The sequence below is a fragment of the Vespula vulgaris genome, chromosome 15 (assembly GCF_905475345.1).
Source record: "Vespula vulgaris chromosome 15, iyVesVulg1.1, whole genome shotgun sequence".
Classification (NCBI taxonomy): domain Eukaryota; kingdom Metazoa; phylum Arthropoda; class Insecta; order Hymenoptera; family Vespidae; genus Vespula; species Vespula vulgaris.
The window spans coordinates 2,065,229-2,078,158 of record NC_066600.1 but is presented as its reverse complement, the minus strand read 5'-3'; the positions used below and the strand labels follow the sequence as shown (position 1 = coordinate 2,078,158).

Genomic DNA, 12,930 nt, shown 5'->3' with positions numbered 1-12,930 from the left:
GTGCATCAATTAGTCGTGCGATAATTAGCGACAGCAAGCGACCGAGTCGGCCACGCTTGTTCGACCATCACAATAAAATACTTTTTCCTTCGTTAAGAAAGCACGTTTAGTAAGTGTCTTTGTTTTGATTCTATTTTGTATCAACGGCAATGGTGGTTCATCGCCGTCCACGTAAAGACTACTAATTTTATTGCACCCCGTATCGGTTACGATCCGTGTGTCCGTCTTCTTCTTGATCGATCACCGAAAGATCAACGACAACCATTTTATTTATTCACTTTTTTTTCCCGTCAATACATATATCTTTTGAAACGATAGCGACGTTCTCGAGAGTGCTATACGATGGTGTTCATTGAAAAAAAAAGTTTGAAAAGATTCCTATGAGATCCGAATAACGATCCCGAGGCTCTCTGCGGATCGATTGGATCTCGATCGGCGTTTGATTAATAGAGCGTTTCTTGTCTTAGCACGCGAACGATCGAGAACGAAAGACAGAGAAAGAGAGAGAGAGAGAGAGAGAGAGAGAAAGAGAGACAGAATGAGAAACGGACGAGGAAAATGTAACAGTGTAATAAATATCGATTTTCCTTTCGATTTCCTTGAGATCGAACGCGACTCTCTCGCCTTCTCGCAAAAAAAAAAAGGAAAAAGAAAAAACTCGTGGCTACATTCGGAACGAAAACGGGTCGATTCTCTTTCGCAATGGACACTTTTTCTTTTCTTCTATTTTTATTTTTGTTTTTATTTTTTTGTTATCTCTTTCCACGTATTATCGATAACGTTTAGGTAATTCTCTTGAATAAACACACGTGTGTTTACAAAGGCCTTATTGTATCAAAAACACAGAGTTCGTCTGAATGTTATCTTACGTTACTCTGTTTTTATTTTCAAGTTGAATCTCATTCATGTAGGACGAAGTTAGTTGATTACGTGACACGATAGAGACAAGTACTGGCGTACACGTACGGTAAATTAATCGGCTAGTTATAGGCGAGAAAGCAAGGCGTAGTTACGGTCACAGCATGGTGTCCGTGTCTATACGTTTAAAGAAGACAAGAGAGAGAGAGAGAGAGAGAGAGAGCACGTTAAAAGTCGCTTGTAATTTCGTGCAACGCATTCAAGAGAACACCCTGAAGCATCGTACGGTCTCTCGCACGTGCGTAATGGGCAATAACAATCAATTTGCATGGATATAAGGCTTGCCACAGGGATGGTGGTCCACTTTGGTGGATGCAGTATCAACGAGAAGAAAAAATAAAGAAGAGGAAGAACAAGAAAAAGAAGAAGAAGTTATGATATTGCAGAAAGAAAGGTATTCTCGATAAGCAAGCTCCGCCCTTTTGTTAACGAGCGATTTTTTCGTATTAATTTTTATTCGATATCGCGCCCGTGCGCATGTGTGTGTGAGAGAAAAAGAAAGAGAGAGAGAGAGAGAGAGAGAGAGAGAGAGAGAGAAAGGGAGAAAGTAAATATAAGATTTTATGTAACGAGAGGCAAACATCTTTTTTTCTTTTTTTTTTCTTTATTTTTTTTCTTTTTTTACTCTGCAACTTTTGACGACTTTTCGACGTTCCATCCGAGAAAATCGAATGAAACGACGATGTCAGCGGACGTGTCGTCTTGCACGACCTTGAGATGTTTGCCGCTTTAAAACACCTTTAAAACCGGTATCTAAAACGTCAAGATAGAGGGAATGCCTCTGCACGCGCTGTCTGTTTGGACAGTCGGAGAGAGAAGGCGTTGGGGAATAAGAGGAAGAATCGTCGTGAAGGTGATGCTCCGTTCCTACGAGAGGAAGAAGAATTTCTATGGACCACCTAAGAGATCTTGGACTTTTCATCGAAAGAGAAATCATCAGCGAAGGACGGCGAACTTTCTATCTTATTGAATATTCTTGCGAAATATTCTAGGTTCTTCTTCTTCTTCTTCTACATCTTCTTTTACTTCTTTTTTTTCTTTTTTCTGGTTTTTTTTTCTTCTTTTTCCTTTCTCCTCCATTTAAAACGAAGACGAAACTCCGATCGATCATCGAACATCATATTCCAGTAGAATCTTCCTTTAGCGAAATTCTTTAAATAGATGAAAACGATAAAAAAGAGTCACTGGGAGATCTCTCTTTTGAGAATTTATGTACATAGCCGATTAGCACGTATTCGAATTCATTCCCGAAGACGTTAGCCTCATTTCCGTGGCACCTCGAGTTCGGTTTCGCGACTGCTCGTCTAAATTGTTTGCAAGATCGTTTGACACCTTCGTCGAAGCATAAATGATTATCGCCGGCATTGCTTTTCGAAATCTATATAAGAAAGAAAGAGAAAGAGAAAGAGAAAAAAAAGAAGAGAAAGAGAGAATCGAATTTCTTCGTTTTATCTCACGCACGTGCATCGAGTAGAGTGCATCTTCCTTTCGCTGAACATCCCACTCTCTCTTTCTCTCTCTCTCTATCTCGCATATACGTACAAGAGCATTCACGATATCTCAGAGAAAGAAAGAAAGAGATAGAGAGAGAGAGAGAGAGAGAGAGAGAGAGAAAGAAGGAAGATGGTGGGTGTGCGATTAAAGGCGTTAAAACATGCGCGTTACGTGTCGAGAAATTATATCGACTCAACCGGATCGTGTCGTCCTTTTTTTTACATCTTTTTCTTTCTCTCTCTTTCTTTCTATCTGTTCCTTTTGCAAAGCTTACACCATTTTCGCGGTCACGATAATGCGATTACGCATTTTACGTATACCAGATCGTATGGTACAATAAAATAGCAGTCTTTATGAGTCTCGAACGAATTCGAAATTGTCTCTACACGTTCTTCTCTTATTTTCTCTTTCTCTCTCTTTTTTTCTGTCTCTCTCTCTATACATATATACACATATCTTACGCGTTGCAGAAATCTTTCCCTTAGAAAACGATTTAGTAGCGTTATGAGAAAAATTACTTTATTAGCTCTCCCGTGATAATAGCTCAATCCAAGTTAGAAAATCATACGTCTTGGCGTAAATAGGTGAGCCGTTCGAGGCGAGCTAATCGATCGTATCGTCGAATTATCCCCACCCGTAGGAGAGAACAGGGTGCATCATCGTACTCGCCACGCCCAGTTTAGGATTACGATCAACGTTATTTCTCCTGTTCACTCCGATGTTCATATCTTGAAGTATCGTATCGCTTTATAATTAACGACTTCTCGTTCACGGAGAAATTTTATTATGCTTGCGATAGATGTAATTGATATAAAGCAACCTATCAACCGAAAAGGAGTAATGTAAGGACGAATCTCTCCGGCTAAGAGAGGAGGAATATCGCGGGAGGAGTTGAGCTTGTTTCTCTTTGGTATGTTAAAAGAAAAGAAGAAAAAAAAGAAATGGAAAAAAAAGAAAAAGGCAAAGAAAAGGAAAAAAAAGAAAGAAAGAAAGAAAGAAAGAAAGAAAGAAAAGGAGAGAGAGAGAGGGGGGGAGGGGGAGAGAAAAAAGAAAACGGGAGGAGACTTTTTATCGCGCCGAATGTCAGGTCGATTAATTTTTGTAATCTTATGCTTTGAAATCTGGGTGCAGCCTTGATTTATTTCACTCGAGATCATCGTACGCCTGCAAACGAGCTCGTGCTCGCAAACGCATCGAAGCTTTCTCTCTTCTCTCTCTCTCTCTCTCTCTCTCTCTCTCTGTCTGTTCTGTCTCTGTCTCTCTATTTATCTCCTTCTTTCTTTCTTTCCTGTCCACACTAACACCATCAACACGTTTAAAGTATACACGCGTATGCGCTGGGCTCGCACCCTCCTCCGGCTCTGTTCCTCTCCTCCTCCTACCCTATCCCCCATTCCCTCCCCTCCTCTTCCTCCCTCTCCTCCCCACCAACACACCGTCTTCCTTGCCTCGTGCATAAATATAAATCGTACATAATTGATTCAAAGGGCAATGTGGGCGAATCTCCTGCGATCGGTAGAAAGCCGTTATTCATGGGCCGACCGTGGCCGACGACTAGTCGCACGAGCAATGAAAGCATAAATACGCTGGCTATTTGCAGAGTGCTGTCGATACGTCCCCCCCGGTAAATGGCTTATAAACGTATCGCCTATCGCATTTAGAAATCGCCTCTGTGAATCTGTCGGCGCGTAATTTGTATGCCCAGTAGTAGTAATAGTATAGTAGTAGTAGTAGTAGTAAAAGTAGTAGTCGTAATAGTAATGGTGGTTAAACTTCTCTTTTTATTCTCCCATTTTTTCTTTTCTTCTTTTTTTCCACGAATTATTAGCTCTTATTTATTTATATTATTAAGTTCACATTCGATCGCAACGTTCTACGTTTACATTTCATAGGATCATAATATTTCAATGTGGAACATCACCTACAAATATCTTATATCGTATTTATTGATATATAAAAACGAAAATTTCATTTTGTCCGTGAGTCGAAACGTTTAGGTATTCCTATTGAAGTGTTATTAGAAGATAATGGTTAATTGTAACAATTGATTGTATTATCTATTTAATTTCATAATAACTCGATATCGAGGTAATTCTTAGAGAAGCCGATCGAGAATAGTTTATGGCTCTTAACGGGTGTGAGAACGAAAGCATCTTTGACTGGCGCAAGGCTGAAACTATCGCTCACTCCTGCTTGCTCGGAGCTCGGTAGCTGGCAGTTCTGGCAGTAAGTAATTAACTGCAGGTACTTACGCACGTTTCCGCCGTATATATGAATAACGTGCTCTAACCGGCCTCCTCGTGGGCGTTCGTCGATATAGGAACGTGCGAGAAAGCCATTCCTTCTTAGTGTCTACGATCTCGCACGAGTTAAAGCGCCGATCCATCCATATTCTAACGATAATGAGAGGGTGTTTAATCTTTACGACTGCTAGCAAGAGAAAAAGAGAAACAGAGAGATAGAAAGAGAGAGAGAGAAAGAAAAAGAGTTAAACCCTTCAGGAATAAATGTTTTTCCTCTTTCGCTATATTATCATCCAACCAAGTTGTTCTTAAGTGACATTATTCTCAATGTTCTTTATCTACGTACAAGTTTATATCGGTATTGGTATTCGGTAAAATGAATATACTCGTTCTCTTTTTCTCTCTCTCTCTAAAATAATATTCCTAAGGTTCGTGTTTTCTAAGAGAGCATGAAAACATTTCTCCGAGAAACGATCTCGCTGCTAATAGCTTCATTTCGATATATAATCCCATTACCGAATACGGTTCGAGGTATTAAGTAGAAGCAGGTGTACATATTAAAGGCACACGCGAGTAGTAACACGTGCACGATGTGGACGGCAAAGACGAGCATCTTTAATCGCAAACGCGATACTTACCGGCTTACCGGTGCACAACTCCGGTGTTTGCACGGACCGTTAGTTCGCAGTTCGTACATCTACAAACCTGTTATTCAAATTCTGTACCATCGAAGCTACATCGATGTAACATTACGTGAACGCTTAATCGCTTTTCGATTATTATATAGCAGCTTCATCGTAAATTCATGCTGATTTCAAACGAATAGATAGATAGAGAGATAGATAGATAGATAGATAGATAGATAGATAGGTAGGTAGGTAGGTAGATAGGTAGGTGGATAGATAGAAGGATGTTAAAAGGTAAACTGAAAAGAAAAAGAGAAAAGTAGTAGAGAGCACGAACGGTTAGCACCAGCCCTGCTGGTTACAACGACTCTCTAATTGCGTTCTCGAGTTCCTGCGACGACTTCCCGAAGATGTAGCGCGTTCGCTAACGCGTGTTTATCCGGACTAGCTAGAGAGAGAGAGAGAGAGAGAGAGAGAAAGAGAGACAGAGAAATTAGTGTGGCACTCGAAAGAGTTCCTAACATGTTACTTTGCCGACCGATCGAACGTAGTGCTTCTCTTCCAATCGGTCTTAGTAAATATTTGACTGTTCTCTTTGAGACTTCAAAAGAGAAATGTCTTTTTTCTTTCTCTCTTTCTTCTCTCTCTCTCTCTCTCTCTCTCTCTCTCTCTCTCTTTGTCCGTCTCTCTCTTTTTTTCTTCCTTATTTTTGATCAAAGTTAAGATGCGAAACCGATCCGCATCGTATACCACGTCTTCTTCCGATCGATCTAACTTGTTATTACCGTAATGACCGAGATATTCATTTACCACTTAATGTCTCCTTACTAGCGATCACTATAATCGAAACTTCCGCTTATTTCAGCCTCTCGACGAAAGAGTCTCTTTGTAACTATGTATCGAATCATTTGGTGTTAAGCAATATTTTATTTAATTAATCATTTATGTTATTATTGTATTTATTTTAAACATATCTATATCTACGAGCATTTATATGTTTTTCGTTTAATTATCATCGAACGATTTCATTGAAATGATTACGCGATATCATTTTTATCTTTATTAGAATTGACGTCAAATGTTAAAATTGAAATTAATAAAATATTTCGATTTAATTGAATATAATATTACTTGTTATCAGTACAAAGTGCATCAAGCGATGCAGTTAACTGAAAAACTTGGTAATAATACGAATGAAATTTTGAATTTAATATTTTTTATCGATTTAGATATAAAAAGATACGAATGTACGTAGATTTTTGCATGATACGAGAGTGAATAGCTTTTTTTTTCTAGTTTGCGAGGGAGCTTCCGAATCGCTTCGATAGACATTGTAAGGAGCACATTGTCCTCGTTGTCAAGGTATTTTACGAGTTTCATAGTTAATATAGATCCATCTAATATCTTTGTATTTTCGACGTTAGATATTTTTTATACATAATTTTTTAAATATATACACATACACACGCACACACATCAGGTATTATAGGAAGAGAAAACATATCCAATTTGCAGTAGCATTTGGCCTCTTTGCGGTTTTCGAGCTAATGAGATTCATACTCGAAAGTAACGAGATTCTGTCGGTATTATCTAACTACTTTCTAAGATTTTTTTTTTCTTATTTAGGTATAAAAAGTTCTCACATAGATATCTATTCTTCGACACTTTCCTCATAAAAATTAATTCTTTCTTTTTTACGATTCTTTTTCTTTATATATGCGATCAGATTTTATAGAGAAACGAAGATCGCGTAGGATGTTGAGAAGAAAAAAGAAGAAAAATTGAAAAAATAATAATAATTAAAAAACAAAAAAAAAACAAAAAATGAAAGAAATGAAAAGAAAATGTCGGGCTCCAATCGATTTAATTAATTTCAGATGGAAAGTGTCGGAGAAGATCGGAACGAAGTGCGATCGTATACTGAATAATGCAACGACTGTAAAGAAGAGGAGAAGGAGAGTGTTATAAAAGGATACAGAAAGGATATAAGCAGGCACGGGCTAAAGCCTTTGGCTCGTCCAACGTCTCGCCGTAGTCGATACCAAGAATTAATGCGAAATCCGGTCTTTAAGCGAACGTGGCTTAAACCAAGTCTCCAAGAGAATCTCGCGGTAGGAAGCCAAAGAGCGGGACGTAAAAACTGGTCGACGGAATTTCATACTGAATCCGCGATTTATAATTAATTTCATTTTACCGGTATGTGTAAGCCGAACAACCAACCAACCAACCAACCAACCAACCAACCAACCGACCAACCGACCAACCGACCAACCAACCAACCAACCAACAGACCCTTCGAGCGTCTTTCCTCGAACGTCGTTTAAACTTTTTACCGCTGCAAGTTTCCCCCCCCCCCCTTCTTTCTTTCTTTCTGACTTTTTTTTATCTTTCTTTTTAAATTAATTATTAATAGATGACACACTTATATCAGATCACAGAATACCGCGATTCTTTCATTTTGTTTCGTTTCGAGTAAGATTGGAAGAAGGGCTGATCGAGAATATATATCTTTTTTTGTTATTTAAAAAGGGAAAAGGAATGAATCGATGGATACAAATTGTGAAAGGGAAAAAAAAGAAGAGAACAAGAGAAAGAAAGAGGGAGAAAGAGGGAGTGAGAGAGAAAGAAAGAGAAAAGTAGGTTCGGTCAAAGTTATCTTTCGGTGCGTAGAGTAAGTAGGAAGAGAGGGTGCTCGTTACAAACGATCGTACTTAAAGAGCATTGTATTCTCCGATGATATACTATGGGCTGCTATGTATCACAGCCTGTAACATTACTTTCCAATAAACATTATTTATAGGCACTTGGACAAATGCACGTTTTGTGCGACTTAACTTGAGTTATAGCGAGTACCACCTTTTCTTTCTTTATCTCTTTTTATCTCTTTCTCTCACTCTCTAATACTCTCTCTTTCTCTCTCTCTTTCTCTCTCTCTCTCTCTCTCTCTCTCTCTCTCTCTATCTCTTTCTCTTTTTTTCCAAGTAGATCTATATCGACAACCGAGTATTGTCAGCTCGAACGATTCAGTATAACGCTTTTATTCTTGGCTGACGGATCGACCAAGGTTGTTAGTCGCGGACGATACAACGTAATTCATCGTACGGGAAACGCCCAGCTCGTCGAGAGCATTCGTCAAGAATAGTAGACGTACGTACAATCCGATAATACGTCCCTTAATGATCGATGAATGAATCGGTAATTACTCTTAAACGCAAGAATCCTTTCATAAACCTTTCATACAAGCACACCTGCTGTCTAATAATTTTTTTCTCTCTTTCTTTTCTCTTTTTTTTTTTCGAAGCATCAAACTAGAAGACGTTGCATCTTATGATTCGCGTCTTTAGCTGACTTTGCGAAACGAGTCGATTCGATCGATTATTTATTTTTGTCGGGGGGAGATGTAAAAAAGATGATAAAATAGATGTATGTAAAAGAGGAAAAAAATAACAACGGCATCTAAGGTCAACGTTCGTAAGGATACATATATTTCTCGAAATGTTGTTTATACTTGTTAGGGTTAGTTGATTTTCCAAACAAGTGTCTTATTTTATGTCTCACGAAGTACTATACGTAAGACAGCAGGAAGAGGTTGGTTCCGTCCAACACAAAGTCAGTCGTACGTTTCTCGAAAGACATTTCACGGAATGCATGGCAGTGTCCGTCCTCTCTTCTATTCGCTTGGTTACGTCGACGTTGTACAGCAGCATCGATAGCACGCTAACCTACAACCGAGATGGTTCTGTAGTCTCCTAAAGGTCTTCGCAGAGAAGTTGGAGGTAGTAGCTTGATCGACTATATATCGGGAGGGCGCTAACAAAGTCATCGTTCGTCGAGAGAAAACGCGTCGCTTCCTGCTTCGTCGGTACGTTTTCAGTCCCGTATATAGGAGATAGAAGAAGAAGGTTTCTTCTCATGCGAGAAATCCATTTATTTTATTTTCTATCACGGTTACTTTCTATTTGGTTGTCCTTCGTCGAAACTCACCGTCAATAGATATCGCGGTTCTTTGTATTTCCTAAGAAAGAACGAGAACCGTTTCTACGATGGTTCTAGTATATTTCATTTTTAATTACTACGTTGGAATTTTACTCGCAGATATAAAGGAGACGCTTCGATATTTTTTCGAAAATGAAAAAGTAATTTATTATATTGGTATCGCGTATATAAGGAAACGGGGTGTATTCAATTTTCTTGAGCTTCTACTACGGTAGGTAAGTATTTTTGTTGTTGTCGTTCCTTTTTTACCTTTTTTTCTAATTGTTGATCTCCTTGTACCTTGCCTTGTTCCGGTTTAATCCATAAATTTGTGAAGAAACGCGTGGGTCGACAATCCTTGGGTTACACAGAGGGGTAACATACGGTTACACACCTGGACAGATACAGATGCATCCCGATTGAAATGGTACGACCACTTGGAGATATTTTCTTGGTGACACGAACTAGACTAGACACTTGCTACGAGTAGGTACTGCTCGTTAGTGGCTGCACGAGCTCTGACACTGTCATACCGTGGTCCGTATGTGTTTGCAACGTACAACGTGTTTGCATTCGATGTCAAAATCACAGAGATAACCAACTATTTCATTATCATTTCTTGCTTTGTTTGCCGAAAGAGATACTTTTCTTTAAGAAAAAAAGAAAAAAAAAAGAAGACAGAAATGGAAATGAAAAAGTAAATAAAAACGGTAGAATTTTTTTCTTTCTTTCTTTTTTTTTTTTTTTTTCTTTAAAGACGAGAGAAACATTTGTATTCTATTCGAGATAAACATGTGTATAGCCGTCCACGTTTATCAGGACAGGTGTCGCATTATTCCCTGTGGTAGCAGTTGAGTCCCTTATTACCGTGGGATTCGTCGGACCATGCTAAGCAAACCTTCCGGAAAGAGTAGCGTCGCGTTAGCTTGTAATACGTACACGGTTGGTACACGCCGAGAATTCAACTCGTATCCTTATATCTAGTTAATAGTTTCCCAGCCTTGTGAATTGGACATCGTCCGATGTCGTTTCGACGTTCTTAGGAGTATGTCCTCGATGTTCGTCCTCGCAGGTGCAAGGTAATTTGTTTCGATGAGTTCGCCATAAAGAAAAAGTAAATAAAAAGTATGAAAGGAAAAGAGTAAGAAAGAAAAAGAAAAAAAAAAATAAAGAAAAAGAAAAAAAGAGAGAAAAGAAAAGGAAGATTACGATGGAAGCGAATTTAACAGTGATTTTCGAACGAGCATCTCGCGTTCGTATTATACCGTTTTACTCGGCTTTCCCTGATTGAAATTTGCATAACTTCGGCGGTCGCTCGTCAGCATCCGCTTTACGAGCACGACTCGCGAGCCTTGGCCTCTACTTTGCATAATTTCTGCTCACGCGAGTGTTCGACTTTACGTTCTTGCCGCCGATACACCGGCCGATGTCGTTTCGTTTGATCCTGCTTTTTTTCTTTTCTTTTTTTTTTTTAAAAAAGACAGAGAGAAAGAGAGAGAGAGAGAGAGAGAGAGACAACATCTTCAGAGCTTCTTAGGTATGAGAAACAAAGTAGAGGTAAGGAAATGGGAGAGATAAAATAACAAACTATAAAAGGATTACACCGGTAATAAAAAGAAGATCGTTCTTCGGTCAGACTCGAAAAATATTTGAGATTTTCGAATTCAGTAGGGCGAATACATGCATACATGCATATGTACATTCATACATACGTATTCGTTTAAGTCGGTCACGTCCAGGTGCACGCGGTTTGCGGTTTTATAGTTTTCAGTGTTACGCTAGTAGAACGTTCGCGTGGCACGTAGTACGAAAGCCGACACCTCAGCCGACGTTGGACATTCGCCTTCTCCTCTCTCGTTCCGTAGAACGTCGACTTGCAACTGCAACGCCGACTGCAGCCTCGCTCGTGTCACTAGCATCTGCGGCTAGCCTTAGCAGTGGCCACTCACTTTGGTCCGATTTGGTAGACATTACCGGCGAGGTATTTTCAATCGGGGCCTCTCGACGGAGCAAGGACACCATTAGCTTGTCACACTCGACCAAACAGGACTCGGACTTGCAATGTTTACTATCTCTCCGTGATGCAAGCACTGAACTTGTATAGAGAAAGAAAAAGAGAGAGGATCCTTATATTATATATACGTTTATGTATGTACGTATATATATAATATATATATATATTTGTGTGTGTGTGTATATCTTAATCCTTTTCTTTTTCTTTGGTTATACATAACGTTAGATATTTAAGATGTAGGTACTACATAAGTAGTTAGGGAAATCAACGCAAATCAAGGACAAATTTCTACTTATCTTATTAATTAGGAAATACTGAGAATTGGAACGCGCTAATGTAAGCGATACAGGATAATGACGTTTCTTCGTACGTACGTACGTACTTACGTACATACACGGCAAACAAATTGCTCGGCATCGATACCTAATACGGTCTAACGCATATTCCAACGTTTATCGTGTACTATCGCGAGTGAATAAGAAAAAAAAAAAGAGGAAAAAACGTGGGGGAGGGGCGGCGGAGGGGGAGGGGAGGGAAAAGAAAGAAGAAAAAAGAGGAAAAAAAAAGGTTGGGATTTTAAGGCCGCACGTAACTCATACGAGAGAAAGAGATAGAAAGATAGAGATAGACGCGTAGTTTTCCAGGCTCCGACCTCGAAGCCAAGACCGATTATATTTTCTCTCCCGTACATTAAAGCCCGGTACTTACGCGTACCGTTATTTAGTAATGCCTCACGCTCGCGCTAGGGTTTCCAAGGATTTTTTTCCAAAACTACGACGCGAAGATTACTGCAATCAGCCGTAAGCTATCAGTGACTTGCAGAAGAATGACGCGACCGCAGGATTAACCTGTGGACAATGTCTTCCTTCCATGCGAAAAAGCAGATTTCTTTAACTTCCTCCTATATACCCTAAATCGACTTTTGTGGCCAACATAAGAAGGGATAACATTTATCTCCCTAATTGGGAGATGCCAATTACCTATCTCTCTTTCTCTCTATCTCTCTATCTTTCTCTATCTATCTATCCATCTATCTTTCTCCCTCTCTTTCTGTTTCTATAAAAAAAGAAAAAAAAAGACATCCGTCTTCTTCCTTACGTTTTAATTATTACGACAGACCACTTGTTTCTCCTTCGATCGATTCGATCGAGAAAGGAAGCTTAGAGAAAACCGCGAATGCACGTAACCGTGCTTAGGATAATCGATGAACGCTACTTCGTACTTTCCTCTTTTGGCAAAAGTTCTTCGTAGAAGACGTGTTCATCAACCTTTAGGGTCAGTGGAACGGGCCAATATACAGACGCGATAACAGACTTATGCCACTTTCTCGTGACCTTATGTATATGCATTCGAGGACATACATATCGATCTTTTATTATATTTTAGAGATTAAATTAATTCGGCGATATCGTGATATTCGTTCAAATTAATTCGCCTTGTGAATAAGTCGATTGTAAATTATTATACTCAGTTATAATATCATTTAATTACGATCGTAAATGTTTCGAACGGTACGACATGTTCTTTTTAATTTCAACGCGGAAGATCGTATTGAAATTTTCTCGGATATCCAAGGACAGTATATTTTCTTTCTCGATAGAAAAAGATCGCGTCTTTCTCCTTAACTATCATCTTCCAAGAAGCAAATTTGCGGAAATGC

At 39.1% G+C, this 12,930-nt stretch overlaps 1 protein-coding gene across 5 annotated transcripts in view; it reads left to right on the top strand.

Moving 5' to 3' along the window:
* Positions 1-12,930, top strand: part of LOC127069469 (Krueppel-like factor 3) — a 244,791-nt gene that overhangs the window by 41,850 nt on the left and 190,011 nt on the right. For 3 of the 5 annotated variants that reach the window (XM_051006543.1, XM_051006545.1, XM_051006544.1), the window contains exon 3: positions 7,159-7,392. The exons of the other annotated variants lie outside the window; for them this stretch is intronic. In XM_051006543.1, coding sequence (XP_050862500.1) covers positions 7,333-7,392 — 60 coding nt within the window. In that variant the 5' untranslated portion in view covers positions 7,159-7,332. The remainder of the gene's footprint in view (positions 1-7,158; positions 7,393-12,930) is intronic. 5 annotated transcript variants of the gene reach the window in all.